The sequence below is a fragment of the Barbus barbus genome (genome assembly GCF_936440315.1).
Source record: "Barbus barbus genome assembly, chromosome: 48".
In the NCBI taxonomy this organism is placed as follows: domain Eukaryota; kingdom Metazoa; phylum Chordata; class Actinopteri; order Cypriniformes; family Cyprinidae; genus Barbus; species Barbus barbus.
The window spans coordinates 12,547,722-12,565,600 of NC_136726.1; the positions used below are offsets into that span (position 1 = coordinate 12,547,722).

At 35.8% G+C, this 17,879-nt stretch overlaps 2 protein-coding genes and 1 pseudogene across 4 annotated transcripts; 2 read left to right on the forward strand and 1 right to left on the reverse strand.

The window, feature by feature from the left end:
- Positions 1 to 2: 2 nt before the first annotated feature.
- Positions 3 to 2,066, forward strand: LOC306867005 (opsin-VA-like; annotated as a pseudogene). The gene is made up of 4 exons: positions 3 to 317; positions 1,202 to 1,518; positions 1,595 to 1,839; positions 1,953 to 2,066. The product of its transcript is annotated as an opsin-VA-like (transcript).
- Positions 2,067 to 3,548: 1,482 nt separating this feature from the next.
- On the forward strand, positions 3,549 to 6,169 carry LOC306867006 (uncharacterized protein; the record flags this gene model as incomplete). The annotated part of the gene is made up of 2 exons (XM_079412475.1): positions 3,549 to 5,099; positions 5,719 to 6,169. The coding sequence occupies 2 exons, from the start codon at positions 3,549 to 3,551 to the stop codon at positions 5,872 to 5,874; spliced, it is 1,707 nt and encodes a 568-aa protein (XP_079268601.1). The 3' UTR covers positions 5,875 to 6,169.
- Positions 6,170 to 6,290: 121 nt separating this feature from the next.
- Positions 6,291 to 17,589, reverse strand: LOC306866858 (uncharacterized protein). 2 transcript variants are annotated; one of them, XM_079412254.1, is made up of 20 exons: positions 17,450 to 17,589; positions 16,273 to 16,425; positions 16,062 to 16,162; positions 15,872 to 15,980; positions 15,281 to 15,400; positions 15,136 to 15,197; positions 14,768 to 14,929; positions 14,359 to 14,544; positions 14,125 to 14,224; positions 13,173 to 13,314; positions 12,911 to 13,094; positions 12,724 to 12,823; positions 9,876 to 9,997; positions 9,750 to 9,787; positions 9,451 to 9,563; positions 9,088 to 9,227; positions 8,911 to 9,005; positions 8,700 to 8,778; positions 8,494 to 8,602; positions 6,291 to 7,014 (listed from the first exon to the last, which is right to left on the reverse strand). In XM_079412254.1, the coding sequence occupies exons 1-20, from the start codon at positions 17,574 to 17,576 to the stop codon at positions 6,941 to 6,943; spliced, it is 2,316 nt and encodes a 771-aa protein (XP_079268380.1). In that variant the 5' UTR covers positions 17,577 to 17,589; the 3' UTR covers positions 6,291 to 6,940. The 2 variants fall into 2 exon arrangements, with proteins under 2 accessions (XP_079268380.1, XP_079268381.1); XM_079412255.1 differs by having other exon boundaries at positions 15,281 to 15,397; positions 17,450 to 17,570.
- Positions 17,590 to 17,879: the final 290 nt, after the last annotated feature.

Genomic DNA, 17,879 nt, shown 5'->3' on the forward strand with positions numbered 1-17,879 from the left:
CCATGGGGCGCATCACTACGATGGATACGGCCATGACAGTGCAACCTACTATATTTCCACATGTGGGCTACAGCATACTTTCATACCTCATGTTTATAAACACAATACTTTCTGTGTTTAATAACTTGTTGGTGATTGCTGTGATGCTTAAGAACGTGCATTTTCTCAACGCGATGAACGCCATCATTCTCAGTCTGGCTGTGTCAGATCTCATGCGACCTGCGGCTCTGCCATCGTCACCATCACAAATTACCAAGGATCTTTCTTTTTAGGGGATGCATTCAGTGTTTTTCAAGGTTTTGCTGTGAACTATTTTGGTGAGTACTGATTCAAAGGGATCATGGTTATTTTTGTTATATGTTATATGATGTGTCACCAAATATTTAGATTCCCTTTCGAAAGACCCCCTATAAAATGGTATATAGTGGCAGCTATATATTCATGTGCATTGAAGAACTATTTAAAATGTGTGAATAATATTAATATTAAATATTTATAATATTTCTATAAAATGTTTAAAACTATTTATTTCATGTATTTTTAGGTTGTCAATATTACATATGATATTAAATAAGTGACTCTTCTAGTAAATAGAACTATAAATATTATTGAATATTTTAGATTCATTACATGTAAAGTAAAACATTTCAAAAGTTTTTTGTTTTAATTTTGATGATTAGAGCTTACAGCTTTTGAAAGTCAAAAATCAGTATCTCAAAATATTAGAATATTTACATTTGAGTTCAAATAAATGACCATCCCTACAGTATAAATTCCGGGTATCTCTTGTTCTTTGAAACCACAATAATGAAGACTGCTGACTTGGCAATGATCCAGAAGACGAACATTGACGCCCTCCACAAAGAGGGTAAGTCACAGAGGGTCATTACTGAAAGGTGTGGCTGTTTACAGAGTGCTGTATCAAAGCATATTAAATTAAAAGTTGACTGGAAGGAAAAATCTGGGTAGGAAAAGGTGCACAAGCAACAGGGATGACTGCAAGCTTGAGAATACTGTCAAGCAAAGCTGATTCAAACACTTGTGAGAGCTTCACAAGGAGTGGACTGAAGCTGGAGTCAGTGCATCAAGAGTCACCACGCTCAGACGTCTTCAGGAAAAGGTCAAAACTCTGTCAAAACTACTGCTGCACAGGCAAAGCACTAAAAGATATCTTTTAGACAAACAATGTCTTTCTTTCTAGGCCTGGTGTCTTTGTGCACTCTCACTTTACTGGCATACGAGCAAGTACAATGTGGTCTGCAAACCCATTGCAGGCTTCAAGCTGAACGTCCGCAGGAGCTGCCAGGGCCTGCTGATCGTCTGGCTCTATTGCCTCTTCTGGGCCGTCGCTCCTCTGCTGGGCTGGAGCTTGTATGGGCCGGAGGGCGTCCGGCTGGGAGGAGAGATCCTGGAGCAACTACAGTTACCTCATCTTCTACACGCTCTTGTGCTTCATACTGCCCACCACTGTCATTGTGTACTGCTACAGCAACGTCCTCGTGTCCATGAGGAAGGTAGGTGACTCGTTCTTACTGCTGACAAACAATAAAGACTAATTTGTTGCATCAATACAAATGACATTGCATAATTTCAGATCAAAAAAGCATTGAACTTCAAGGGGGGAAGAACTGTCTTGAGGAAAATGAGCATGCGGTACGGATGGTCCTGGCCATGATCATCGCCGCCTTCATCTGCTGGCTGCCCTACACCGCCATCTCTGTGGTTGTAGTTGTGGATCCAGAGATCTACATCCCGCCTCTGGTGGCCACCATGCTGATGTACTTTGCCAAGACCAGCCCCATCTACAATCCCATCATCTACTTCCTTACTAACAAACGGGTCTGTTTACTGTGTCTTCTCTAACTTAGTGTATTTATGTTTGTTTACATTATAGTATATTAGGCATATTGTGCAATGAAACGCTACAGTCTTTCTGAAATATGTTTGACCAGTTTCAAGAGTTGTCTCTGGAAATCCTGTCCTGTGGGCGATACGTCTCTCGTCACACTGGTGGTCTAATGATGTACTCAATGCAGAGGAGCCAAAGCAGGATTAATCCGGTCTGATCTGAGGTCTGTCAGTGTGAATCATTCTGTGTTACTGCTTGTATTACTTATGTAACTTATTTATATTACTTATGAGTTAGGGATCAATTTATTTTTTTCTCTAAGAAATGAATCCTTATTCAGCAAGAACACATTACATTGATCAAAAATGAAAGTAAAGACATTTATAATGTTACAACGGATTTCTATTTCAAATAACAAGCTCTTTTAAACATCCTATTCATGAAATTATCATGATTTCCACAAAAATATTAAACAGCAAAACTGTCTTCAACATTGATAATAATAAGAAATGTTTCTTGAGCAGGAAAATCAGTATATTGGAGTGATTTCTGAAGGATCATGTGACAACTGGAGTAATGCTGCTGAAAATTCAGCTTTACCCTCACATGAATAAATTGTTTATTTTAAATGATGAAAGTTTTTACCATATTTTTTAACAAATAAATGTAGCCTTGGTTTGAAAAACATTTAAAAATATTTCCAACCCTAAACGTTTATTGTACATTACAGTACATTGTATAATTAGACAATATTATTTTAAAAATTAATCTGTAGGTGAAATATTAGATAGTAAGTAAAATGTATTTATATAGCACATTTATCTCAGCAGAGATAAAAAGAAGTGGACCAAAAATGGATCCTTGAGGTACTCCACAGATAATAGGAGCAATAGATATTTAATAGTTCATGCATGCTATTTTTAAATGTAGATATTTGCCTTAATTTAATAGTTCATATCTTTAAAAACACTATTAAAATGTAATCTTTAGAAAATCTCAAAATGAATATCCAGTTATCATATTGCCATTTTAATATACACCATTTATTGGTTATATATCATAACACAATCCCATATAGGCCTAATATACCTGAGAGAATAAACAGTTACAAAATCAGGTTAAAAATTTAAATGAATTAAAACCATTTTACACACATTCCAAAACGATATTAAATTATGAATGCAGAGCAGTAACCTGACAAAATAAAAAGTGGGCATCTTAATCCCAGATTTAGGCATCTTGTATGGAGAGTAAAACCTATGACTAAACTACAGCCTTAAATCAAAGATCAGTTCTAATGATGACTATTCTATTATTCAAAATACAGGCTTTTAAAAATTAGAATAAAGCTTTTTTATTATTTAAATTAGAATTTGAGATTTTGTTGAAATAAATAAACAATCTCAGTGGCAGAAATAAAGGGGAAAATCAGTCAAATCACCTCTTGTGCTGTAATTGGCATTGTTCCGGTCTGGAGATGACAACTACGAACTAGCAAATTGCCTAAAACAAAAAAGCGTCCCCGGTGACCATGAGCCCTGCAGGGTGTTAATTGAAAAACGCAAACAAATGGAGAACCATAGTGATGAAGAGGGTTAAAATAAAGGGGTTTATTACTATAAGCAGAAGACCAGATATGGAGTGAAAGGTGCGACTTTATTCTTAAATCAATATGGAATTAGCCGCTAATTGACTGGAGATGAGAAGTAATTTCACCATTGTTCGGGGACAAGTCAACAGCACATGGCAATACAATATAGAAGTTGCATTTGTAGCTGCCAATTCTCTGGTTTTGTTGGTCACTTTGCACGTAGGAATTCTCGCAAACTTGTTCGTGGCTTGGGCCGTGCACCACCAGAAGTTGCTCCAGACGTCCAACAACGCTCTCCTGGTGAATCTGGCCGTTATTGACATCTTGCGATGCGCTATTGATTGTCCATTGCTCCTTAGTGTTGTTTTGAGCGCTCGCGACGCGCGAGACCTCGGCGTGCTGTTCTGCAGCGCGCAGATCGCGTCGTTTTCTCTCATCTGTTGCGTGCAGTTGCTCACGCTGGCGTGCATCAGCGCAGAGCGATATCAAGCCATTGCACATCCGTTTAAAAATGCCGAGCGCCGAAAACGGATAACGGCGTGGATTGCCTTTACCTGGCTGCTTCCCATCTCCATATCGGTCATTTGCGTGATATTTGCGAAAGACTCGCCGGTGTACATCAGATGCAGAGGTTTGCGCATGGAGACGTTAGAGTCGTACGACACGTTTGGTGTTTACATTTTGACTCCCATCTGGTGCGTTTGCTTGACGGTCATCATTGGTTTCTACGGACGTATTTTCCTTTTAGTCAGAGCGCACGGTCGGAAAATATTCGACAAAGGTTCGCTTCCACCACCGGATAAAAAGAAAGAGGATACAAAGCACAAAAAAGAAGAAACTAATATTAAAAACGATGCAGAAAAACAACAAACAAGCGATGGTGATAATTTAAAACTGAATGAAAAAGAGTCATGTGTAGAGAATCCACTGGATATAAAATCTGAGGAATTTACCACAATATTTGGGACTGATTTAAACACACCAGAGCTCGCCACTGAAATATCCAGAGAAACCAAAGTCGCCTTTATACAGGAACTTTCCAATGAAGCACCACCGGTTCTAGAAGTTATCGGGGAGCCAAACGACCACCAACCTACTTCAGTAGAAAGTTCTTCTCCATCAAATAATGAAGAAGATGGTGCGATAGAGTCAGGCACCCACCAATATGCTGATGGAGAAGTTTCTGTAAGATCTGCCAGTGAGGAGGGTGGTGTGGAACCAAACGTCCAGCAAGATGTTGCAGCAGAAGGTTCTCAATCATCAGTAAAAAGAGAAGATGGTGAGAACGACCCAAATGACCAAGATAATACTTCAGAAACGTTTCCTCCATCAGCTGCTGAAAAAGATGGTACTGTTGAGTCAAGCACTTCACAAGATACTACCAAAGAAACTTCTCCAACATCAGCAAATGGAGGAGAAGGTGCTGAAGGGCAAAGCGCTCCTCAAGAAACAGCTGCTCCGCAGGAGGAGGAGGAGGAGGTAGCAGGTGCCGTCTGTATGATGCCATCTCTCGCCCAAAGAGAACGAGGAAACGCCAAGAAGGAGAGCAAACTGGCCAAACGCTCCGGATACATCATCTTCACTTTCCTCATATTTTGGATCCCGCTGATTGCGACAGTTGTGTTAAATCACTTCTTTTACCAAAACGGCAATCTAAAAGTAAGTTTCAAGCTAATATTTGACTCATTTGTAACTCAGTTTAACGTAGGCTACGTTTATTAAAGGAGAAAACTGGTTAAATGCCTCGTTCAACCAGATTGGAAAAAGCTTTCTAACATCTATTCACACATAAATAAATAATAAAAATGGATTACATATAAATAAATAAATGGATAAAACATATGGTAATAATAGTTTTTCTAGTTAAATCGTAAATCTTATTAAATCTAGTCAGATTTATGCTTAAAACAAAATTAAAATGATCTTAATTATGAGATATTTAAAACGAGACTTTCATATGAAGTAGGCTAAATATATCTTGTTTTAAAAATAGATAAATTTTTTGTTAAAAGCTTTATATAAAATTAAATAGTTTTTTTAAATTGTTTGCAGTGCATTGGCCATAGGCTTATATTGACAAGTCTAATGCACTGTAAAAAAACAAACAAAAAAAAGTTGAGCCAACTTAAAATTTTAAGGCAACCAGCTTCAGCAGATTTTTGAGTTTTCTAAATTCTAAAATTTTAAGTTGGCTCAACTTTTTTTGTTTTTACAGTGTGGTTTTCATACAATAGCTAAAGTTACTAATGTCTTGGCATCTGTATTTAATGCATTTCAGATGGAGGTTTTTCGGGAGCTGGAGATTTTAACAGTGTCTTTGGTCTGCATGACATCCCTCACCAACCCGATCATCTATGCTGCGGTCAACCCTCAGTTTCGCACAGAATTTCACAATCTGAAGACCAAATGGAAAGCGTTTTTCACACGTTCATAGAGTTGCTATATTTACTTGGGGACATCAGATCTGAGATCCCATTATGCCAAACACTACATCTGAACAGTTTATGTTGTGTTGTCGTATGCTGTTGGCCACAAATTAAGATGATGATGAATTAGATGCTGTCTCAAATCTTTAAGAAATGCTTAGACTGTTAATAGAATGAAATCGATGTTAATGTTTGTAAACAGCAGCATTTGAAATACAGTGTATTCCATTCCATTGCATTTTGTAAGACAACGTTAAGCCTTGACCTTTGAAAAAAATAAAGACTGAGCATTTTGTGTTCTTTAAATTAATTTTCAGATAATATGACGAAATATAACTTAATTATATTACTAATGAAATGTCAAATACATACTTTTTAATCATGTATAATCTGATACAGCAATGAGAAAGAAAATCAATTTTTTGTTTGTCTATTTCATTTTTTTTATTGAATGTTTTGCCCACAGATATTGATCAGAGATTTATCCAAAATTGCATAGATAAATATTTCAATCAGAAAAATGTTAAAAAATAAGTCTTATTAAAATAGTTACATCTCAAATATGCTTATTAGACAGCCGTTTACTCAGTCATATTTTAATATAGACAGTAAGAAACAAACAGGTCAGTGCAACAGATGGAATTGTCCACTGTGCAAATAACATCTTCAAACAGCAGGATCTATATTAAGACTTCAACTGCATGATTTCAAGAACATGAAGCTCAAGTAATGATGAACCATCAGAGACTGTACCAACACATCTAGAAACACACTAAAACTGGACCTTTTTGCAAAATACTTAATATGTTTCACAATAAAATAGTATTCTGTACAATCCAAAATACATCATTGTGCGTCTCGTTTTTAGTAAAATAATAAATCCTAATATCACAAGCAATCTTTTTTTGAAGTACCAAATCAGGTCCACTTGTTGAACAAAACAGAAAAGAATTGTTATTAACGAACCCAAAGGATAAAATGTGATGAATAGTAGTCTAAAACACAAAGTCTAATGTTAATCTGAAACGGTAAACAAATCACACATTGACTGCATTGAGCTGATATGCCTTTCTCTCAACAACCAGCAGGAGACGGAGCAAAAAAGTACAGCGCCAGCAGGATGAAATACACCACCACCAGAGCGGTACCTGTTCACACAAACACATACAAAAAGTGTTAAACACTTTATAAACATCAAACCAATCTGATCGATCTATCTGTCTATCTTTCAACAATTTCAAGCCTGCAAGAGGTCTTGATAAAATAAATATAATTTATACAGAAATAAATATTTCAAAAGTGTGTGTGTGGTTGGATACATTTTATTTAGAATTATTTGATGAATAGAAAGTTTAAAAGAACAGCATTTATTTGAAATAGAATTGTTTGGAACATTATAAAAAACTTTATGGCCACTTTTGTTCAATTTAATGCATCCTTGCTTAAAGCTGCAGTCTGCAAGTTTGGCCTCTTTGTCGCCATCTCTGTTTGAAACCTTGCAGTTATTTGCGGAATTATGTTCTTTACGTGGGTTGTGTGCGTTCGGAGGGCTCCTCAGCATGGATGAATCTAATGTTTTGAGGAGTATGTATGTGTGGCTGTCAGTCACCGCACTGGTGTGGATACTGTACTTCAGATTCAAACCTACGTCTTGGAAGGATGACCCAAATAAGAATTTTCACCGGAAAATGTCATCTGAACAAGTAACGAGTCTGACACTTTTGTTCTGACCAACTGAGGAAAAAAGCATTACAATAAATCGCCCTACCAATGCTGATTAAATCTAACGATCACTTAGCTCATATCACGTCAAACTGTGCAAATTATTATTACTGTTACACTTTGTTCTCAAATTGTTAATGTTAACAACATCTGCATTGCATGACTACGTGTATGTAGTGAGAATTAGCGTGTAGATTTCAGTTTCTGTACAGTCTAATGTTAACTGTCATACCACTCGATTTTCATATAAAGAAATTATTTTAACCCAAAAAGCAATTCTTCCTTAGAACTGGTTCTCTTTAAAATGCAAATCTTGTTTAATTCCATGCAGGCCTAAAGTTATCTGTAATCAGATGCATATTTAAAACTGGAATATAATCTCATTTCAATCACTTACATGTGTTTCATAAACACAATCCGCCATCAAATTGATACATTTAATTATTCCAGCTGCTGTGAGAAAAGGCTATAAATGATCCGCCACCTGCAGCATCCTCACACGGGACAACTTCTTTATGTTTACAGACGTGACATAATGATGCTCTGGCATGCTTGAATTTCCCACAAATTCCTACCAGTATCACTCAAATTAGAAAACATTATTATAAGCTTACCGTTGTGAATCGGGCTAAAGTAAGAAGATAGTTTTGAACACTGGCTGATTAGGTACTTGCTCAAAAATTGATTTTGGATCATTTTAAACCAAAAAAAAAAAAGTTACGGACTGCAGCTTTAATATATATATTTCTTTTAATTACTGATCCCAAACGTTTGAATTGTGTTGTAGTTTTTGAGCACGAGTCTGCAATTTTGCATTTTGAATTTTGTCATGAAGTGTCAGTGCTGGATGATGTAATTTTAGGTAAGGTTACTAACCCCTGGTTTAGATAATATTTAGATTTTACCTTGAAAGTAATCAGACTTTCCATCCATAAAACTATAATTCACAACGATGACACTAAAGATGCTGGCCCACAGGTGCAGGTCACTGAAGATGAGTACAAAGCCAACATCCTGTCATAAAAGATTGTAAGGTAAACACATTGATACAGCTGTCACTGAATATCTGTAATATGTCTGCATCAAAAAAAGCATATCCAAAACCACTCACATAGAAGATGTTGAATAAAACCAGGATGGGGATCTGAATCATGCACACCTGCACTGCAATGCAGCTTCCAACCTCGAAACTGTGAAAAAATGACAAAATGCGTGTTTCAGTAGAAAACACCCGATGAAATAAACCTGTGGTTGAATTAATGAGACAAACATTGTTGTCCATTATTATGTCCTGATGGCGAAAGTGTTACAGACAAACCAACCTCAAACTGATTTTATTCTGAAGAGCAAACTGCACTCCATTGACGATTTCTGGGATTTCAGGGACCATGGCCAAAATAGTCACACCTATGAAATACTGAGATGAAGAGTAGGGTCAGATCATACATACAGAAATACATTAGTATTGATCTGCACAACTGATTTACTCCATTATCAACCTGAGATATAGATGAGTTGCTGAGAATGGGCTGGATGTGTTCGGTGGTCAGGTCGGCACACGCAGACATCAGCACTGTGGCAACAATGAGGATAAGCAAAGCTCTCCATCGGGACCAGTGCACCGATGCTTCGAGATGACCTGCCGTGTGCACACACACACACACACAAGTTGTGGTTTTATTTCATGTTGGAGACCTCAAAATTGACTTCTGTTATTCTTAAATGAATCTTATCCTAATCACTACACCCTAACAGACAACTTTGGGCTGATATACATGGGAAAAAGCATTATTTTTGTGATGACCATGCTCATGTTCAAAGCTTCGTATCAGTACATTTATTTCAAAATGTAACAAACTCACCCATTCTATCGCCAACGTGAATGTCGTAGATGTGTGAATGTGTTTTAAGTGTAAAGATGAGGCCGATGATATAAGAAACGGGCAGTAGAATGGAAATGGTGTACACTAGAGGCCTGAGAAAATAAATACATGTCAACAGCCACAACAAAAATACATTAATTATATTTGATTAATATAAAAAATATTATTAATGAATCATAATTATTATATTTACTATTTTTAATAACAAGCCTCTAAAGACAGTCGAGAACTGTGAGTATTGAGTATACAAAATGAAAGTGTTCACTCTATGAACTTACTGAATGTGACTGTGAAACAGGCTGTAGCTGTTTTCACTCTAATGAACCAGAAAGAAAAAACGACTTGATGTTTCTCTTTCGTGCATCATGTTTTCACATTTACATGATGCTTGTTTGTAATCTCACCAGGTCGTAGTGGCAGTTTTTGCACATGAAGGATCCGCTGCTGTTGGTCCCTGTAGAGTTGGTACAGTCCTCACATACCAGATTCCCATAGGCTTTGGAGAAGAGCGTAGGGGCAAACACTCCTACAGGGGAAAAATATGGAGATAAAACAGTCTTAAAAAAGTATTTATTTACAAAATATGATACATTATATCAAAATTTCAAAGTGGATCTCGTTATGGGATCCACTTGGTAATTTTGATATTTTGTTCCCTGTCTGGAGCACCCATAGTTTTGCCTGAGATTACCTGATGTACCCCGGGTCCAGATTTTTTCTATGATAAATTATATATTTGCAAACAGCATTTCCCAAACTCATAACCTAATTCATTTTCACAAAAAGCAATTGGTAGATACACAACTAAATTTAAAAATCATATTTTGTGAATGTAAATTTGGTAGTGTACTTGCAAGTCATATTTGATGTATTTGGATTAGGTTATGAGTTTGTGAATTGCTGTGCAAATATATAAACCTGCTTACACACTTGTGAATTATGTTTTGTATACACATTAATGCTGAGACTCATTCATTGTATTTGTATTTTATATCGTCATTGTATTTGAACATATCGTGAATGTTAAATAGTTTACGCATTTGTCATTTATATTTTGTAAATACAATCATTTTAAGACTATTGTCAGTCCAAAGAAAATAATGACGATCGACTGTAATCCAAGAATGAAATCTTTTGGTAATCTGTTTCAGAAAATAATGTATTTTGACAAGATTTTGGCATCAGGCATTCTTTAAGACTGTTTAAGTTTTAAGTTGTGAATATTAATTAGCTTATGCATTTGTAAATTATATTTTGTAAATGCATTCATTTTAAGACTATTTTAGTTCCATTAAAATCTATTTTTGTGCAACATGACATCAAAATCAACTCTATTTGCCTTCTATAATAAAATGTTAATAATCTATATAATACATAAATGTAATTGTGTAAATGATCTAATCAAATAGATTGTTATAATAAGAAGCTGGACCAATTTCTCCTTATAGGAAAATTATGGGGCATATAAAACAAACCAAATGGACCACTTATAACATGTTTCTGTAGTTGTTTTTGAAATACAACCCCTCCTTATGAAAGATCTGTAATGTTACATATATGACACATTGGGCGTTTATGATAAATTTTTCATGTTAACATATATGTTACATTGGGCACTTATTTCTCAATTGAAAAAAATACATCTTATATATTTTTTTGCTTAATAATTATTTTTGTTTATTTGCTTTGCCACAGCATATTTCAAAAGCACATAACTGTGACCATTAAGTTTTACAACAACTCTTTTAAACATATCAAAATTCTACCTTTTCAGGTATATGGTTTAAACAGAAATACATTTTTAGATTTTGTTTTTTTTCACAACTCGGAAATGTGCGAACTGAATAAAAATAAACAACTACCTCACACTGGAGGTTAACATGTTAAACGTGCGTGTAGATTTGTTAAAATATGCTTTGAAATGAGCAGCAGAAAATATATATAACACTAAAATAATAACCCAAAAATGAAAATTTGATGTTTATCTGTTTACCGCAAGGGCATCCAAGATGTAGGTGACTTTGTGTCTTCAGTAGAACACAAACAAAGATTTTTAACTCAAACCGTTGCAGTCTGTCAGTCATATAATTGCAGTCAATGGGACTCACGGCTTTGAGAGAAGAAAAAACATACACAGACAAAACCAAATTAAACCCTGTGGCTCCTGACGATATCCGTGCGGCGGATCAGAGGTAAAAAAATATATAAATACTGTTCAGTTTCTTGCACAGACCGATCGTTTCGTGTCTTTAGACCTCAGTGTATTGTCACTAGCCGCAGGGTTTAATTTGGTTTTGTCAGTGTATGTTTTTTTTTTCTCTCAAAGCCGATAAGCAGATAAACATCAAATTTTCATTTTTGGGTGAACTATCCCTTTAATGTGACAAATACGTCACATCAAAATTCCACCTACTTTTATAAGGTTAATAGCCCGATGTGACATATGTCACCACAATATCTTTGTAACTTTTTTTATATCAATTTGTTCAAGAAATGTATTAAGATCAGGTTAAGAGTAATCTAGGATATGTTATTAAAATATTAGAATTGTTGCATGGGTTGAAACATACCTTTAGTAACAAAAACAAGCGTTTAAAAAATTGCTGACGCTGCAACAAAAAATGCACACATTGTCACATGACTGAACCTGGGTGTTCATTATATGTCACTTAGGGACTTCCTGAGTTGAAAGTGTGGGATAATGCTTTATAAAGACCTTTTCAGATAATCACCAGTGTTTGTGACACCCGCGTCACCGTGGGTTCTTACTATATTATATTACATTATATATATAAAATAATGATGCCCGCATTTTATATACAGTAATTACCCGACGATATAACTGCAAGAGAAAGTATTGAAATATATATTTTCCTGCCTGTGTTTCCTTCCTGCTGTGTGAGCTACTGAAATGAGCTGCACTGTGAAACAACCAATCAGATCAGAGCTCAACTTTATTATTCATGACCCTGCCAAATAAGGTAATAACAGACAATTTCATTCTAGGGAGAAATCCTAGGGTTGTAAATGCACATGTAAAACCGTTTCTGGAAATTTTTTGCCCTTACCTAAGCCACATACCTTCTGTGTAGATATCAGAGAACAATTTAAAATATCGTATCAATGCATTCTATGGCACCTTTAAGTTAAATGTATTTACACTGTCATTTCACATTGTCTTTAATTACTACAGCAGGAGAGAAGGGCAATAACAAGCTAATTCTTGCCACCTCATAGCACATGACGTCTTACCCCCTATTGATATGAAGAGCAGAGAGGAGCTGACCCCTGCCGAGCGACTGTTGAACCTCTGCTCCCTGTGCCTGAACCCTCCGATTATCATACAGATCCCCTGAGAGACACACGCACACAAATATAACAGCCATGCATTGCACACTTGGCAGATTTAAGATCCTCTGTTGTGTAACAGATCTCATACTGGTATGAAGAGGATGCAGCCCAGCAGGGTTCCAGTAAGAGCCGCCTTCACGATCTCCTGCAGGCACTTATTGCCCTGGTGATGACCTCTGACCAACGCTGTGATGTAAAAGGTCAACTCTGTGATGGAGCCGAACGTAGCGTTCACCACGGCCCCGACAGCAAAGTTACTCTGAGCCGAAATACTGAGAATAGAGATGACAATAGTGTTGCTGTCAAAAGTATTTGTGAGGTTCTGGTGTTGTTCTGGTGTAACTGCTCACCTTGCAATGCCCATGCCGATGTAATACGAGAGAGGAATGATGGAGCTGACTGCTGTGGCAAACTTAACTTCAGAGCTGACAAACTGGTTTGATTTGTCCACGTAACCAATCACTAGTGATACTATAACTAATGGTAAGAGATCTACAGTGACTCCATTTAAGGAAAATGCCAAAAATATATTTTACAATTATATATTGTAATGACAGAAAACATGTCACAAATGTAACCTAATGTGAAAGTATTCTTTTAATGTATTTTAAAGTATTCTTTTGAATATCTGGACTGTCCCATCCACCAGGAGGCCACAAGAAAACATATTTGAAATAAGGTAATTAAAATAATAACTTAATTAAAATGTTAATCCCAGCAATGTACAACTTCAAAAGTTTGGGATAAGCAAGTTTTAAGAAATTACTAAAAAAAAGTGCTTAATAAATAAATACTTAAATTCAGCAAGGATGCATAAAAAATAATTCAAATGTGACAATAAAGACATGTATAATGTTACAAACGATTGCTATTTTAAATAAATCCTGCTCTTTTGAACTTATTTTATGAAAGAACCCTAAAAAGGTCTAATACTGTTTTTAACACTGACAATAACAATGTTTCTTGAGCAACAAATCATTATATTAGAATGATTTCTGAAGGATCATGTGACACTGAAGACTGGAGTGTGATGCTGAAAATTCAGCTTTGCATCACAGGAATAAATTACATTTTAAAATATATCAAAACAGAAAATAATTATTTTAATTTGCAACAATATTTCACAGTATGACACTTTTTACTGTATTTTGGATCAAATAAATGAGATTTAGTTCCAAAAAAAAATTTTACTGACCCCAAACTTTTGAACATTGTTGTGGATGTAGTATAAAACGTAAACTGGCGACAAATTTAGCATCAGTATTAAAGATTTACAGGTTTGTAGTTTGATGTTGAGGATACTGACAGCAAAAACATTGATCCCATCCACTGTGTATTTATAGTAGTAGAGGTTAACTGCACGGTAGCAGCACAAAATGACACGGCCTTCATGCTCCTGAGCCTAAAAGAAATAAAAATCTTAAAATCATCAACATTAAAATGTGTGAATTTGCAAATATAATACATGGTCATAATTTATATCAATTGACAGATGGCAAAACCCCACTGAACGTTATAATCACAGTATAGTGGCACCTCTGTGGCTTGGCTGATGTGAACGTGTTCGGGGGGCATGAGCAGGATGGTATGTAGGGTCTTTGCGCTCATCTTGGCCACAGGGATGGTGAAAACCAGCAGCCAGGAGATCAGACACAATACAGAGTGTGTTACGACCAGCAGAGGGTAACCCACCAACAGCCATGAGTATGTGCTCATACGCCGCTGAAATCAAATGAGCGATTTCAGTACAAAAAACGAACAGGAAGAAGACAAAATTGCTAACCCTAGTGTACGAGGAGGTAATATTCATTCCTCCAGTCTTCAGTGTCACATGATCCTTCAGAAATCATTCTAATACGCTAATCTTTTCTCAAGTATACATATATATAAAATAAGTTTTTACTATTAGTGTCTCACTCTCACTATATATAATCAAACTCCTCACCCAGTAGTGGTCATCCTGTGGACTTCTTGTGGGCTCTTCTATCGTCTCCTCCACAGGTGTGGGCAGCAGGAGAGGAGAGGAAGAATTTCTGTCCTCATCTGCCTCCAGAGTGGAATTATCCTGAAGGATCTTCACACTGTACACTGGCACAGAGACACTGGCCTGAAAACAGCAACATCTTGTTCAATTTCCTTCCAAACCACAAAGCATCCATGAACAGGCATGTGATGAAAACAGTATTTGCCAGATTTTCACGGAGCAGGCAAATGAAAACCAGTTCAAGGGGACATTACGTGTGTAGCGCTGCCACAAGATTGATACAAAGATAATTTTTCAAATCAGAATTTGGATATGAGAAGTAACACAACCTTTTCGATCAATTTTCCAAACGGCCACAGAAAATAGCAGGACAACCTCCAACAGAGTTTCGCTGAAACAAAAAAAGTGGCACATTTGTGATGCAGAGAGAGAGACACTAAAAATGTATAAATACTTATTTAGACAAATTCATACCATAGGGGATACCAAAAACTGTGAGGAACATTAGGAGTCCAACAAAAACATAAAGCAGAGAGATCCACCAGCCGAAGAGAAACACATAGAGAATGTTGCCACAAGTGAACAATGAACCTACTGAAACCCGAGAATAAAAGAGACTGATATTATTGCAGTAAAGGGGAACACATTTAGGTAATGCCATTTTTCTATTGATTGGATTTCCTTTATTTTTGTACAATAAAACAATTTGCACATCATAATGCAGTACAACATTATCTAGATTTATTTTTAAATAAAAAAAATAAATAATAATAATTTGTTGGATTGCAGTATACACAGTACCAACATGAAATAGTTTGAAACTAAAAAGTTTTGATTCTTTATTTAATAACAATTATATGAAAAATGTATATTGAATAAATAAATGTAATTAATAATTGTTAATAATTAATAATTAAAATATTATAATACTTCCATTTATGTTATTTCATAATTTAACTACTTTATTCTCCACATTTTCAAATAATAGTAATAAAAAATGAGTACAAACATTTTACTGATTCTATACATGTACTACAGAAGGAAATGAGATAAGCTTGGTCTAACCTGAGTAGGGTTTAATAACGTTTAGTTCAGAGTATAGCTCCTTCACAATGTCCGACCTGTCCTGAAAGGGACGCTCTGTCACATGACTCTTCCACTTCCTGAATCCGAACTTAAATAAAGAGAACAGAGCAACATCAGCATCAGAAATACACAAAATGAAACTGGACATATGTGCTCAGTGCACATTTACCTTATAATTATTAGCAAGTTTTTGGGCCTCTACTTCATTTTCAGCACTTATGGTGGTCTTGCACGGGTTCTCATCCCATATTTCTTCACCAAAGCTGCATGCTGTTAAGAAGATGGAAGCAAGGACAAAAAAGGGGTAGTGGCATCATGTTAGAAAACAAGCACAGAAAAAAAAACACTCTTGCTTTTATGCAAAGTCCATGGAGTCTCACTTCTCTGTGGGTGTTTCAGTGGGTAGGAGCCACTTGTTTGCAGCAAACAGGAGTGAGTGTGAGCATCGCTGGCTTCTGAGTGAACGTTAGCTACACAAACCCTGTTACAGCATGAACCAGGCTGATGAACCCCATCATGGTCCTCTGGAGAATCTGATGAATGAGATGAAATCACGATTTATTATTAAGCATTTGCATCAATTTATTGTTATTTCATATCATATTTTCATTTGAATTCCTTAGAATCGGCAGCATATATCTGTTAATTGTGGGGAAAAAAACATGTTAACATTAATTTAATGTAAAAAAAAAAACAATCATAAACATGGTTTAAATATGGCTTCCATGTAATTAATTTAATTTAATTATAAATATCTCCACCTGGTTACTGTGATACATACACATTGGTTTATTAATAGTTACATAACTGTCAAGTTTCATTTATGTGTGACTGACAAATATGCATCAAGTGAAGTATAATAGTTTATGTTAAAACTGTAATCCAAACAAATGGAAATGTTATATGCAATTACATAAAATCTTAAACATTAGGCCTTACTAATTTGAAACTTACACTTCTTTTTTGTTAAATGTTTTTCTTGTTTGTGCTGTATTTCTATGAAAGAAATGCCACTTGGATTTATATTTTATGTAATGCGATTATATGAATACATTTTTGAGTGTGACAAATATTAAATATAAACGATCAAATCTACAGTATTTTCAATAACTGCTGGTACGCAGAATTTAAATGCATTTTGCGTTATTATTCAGATCTAGCCAAAGATATTACATCTAGCGACAGGAAATTCTTGAATATTAATTGGGGAAGCGTGGACTGATGTGGTCTCATAGTTTCAGAACAATTTAACAACAGAGACCTGACTGACTGCAAATGCATTAGAAATTATAGATCCTGATTCATTTATATCCGGGATAAATCACAACACACGTTATAAAAATACATGTGAAATACAACAGACAGCCATTCATGTCACGTGAATTTATGATCACGTTACATCCATTGTTGCATATCAAAAGTCCGAGGTAATTGAAGCAAAGGTGTAACTGTCTGTTGTAATAAAATAACGCACTGCACTGTTGGCAATACAAGCCAGTGGATTATTTTTAGTCCTTCAGTTTACATACAATGGCCTTACATTGTATTATTGTTTACCTTGCTTGTCTGAGTCGAGTTTTCTTCTTCGTGGCTCTACATTCGTTGTCATTTCAGCACATTCTCTTTTGTCATTCCACTTCAGTCTCGAATGACAAGACGGTTCTTCAGTAATCATGTGATTCATGCGCACTTAAGCCGAGCCACCGTGTTGCCAGATCCCTCTAAATATGGGAGCGAACTGGTCTGACAAAACAAACCCCAAATAAGCGAATCTCCCCACTAAAAAAGGTAAAATAAGGCACTACTGTTTCTGAAGATTTACAGAACACTCTTACAGGATCTGAATGCGTCATACTTTCTTATGCTATGGAGTCAAATAAACCTAAAAAACGCAATATTAAGTCGCTTATAATAAGCGGACATGGCAACCCCGTACGAACCGGTAAGGCTAATGGGAAATGTAGTTCTAAAACTCACTCTATGAACG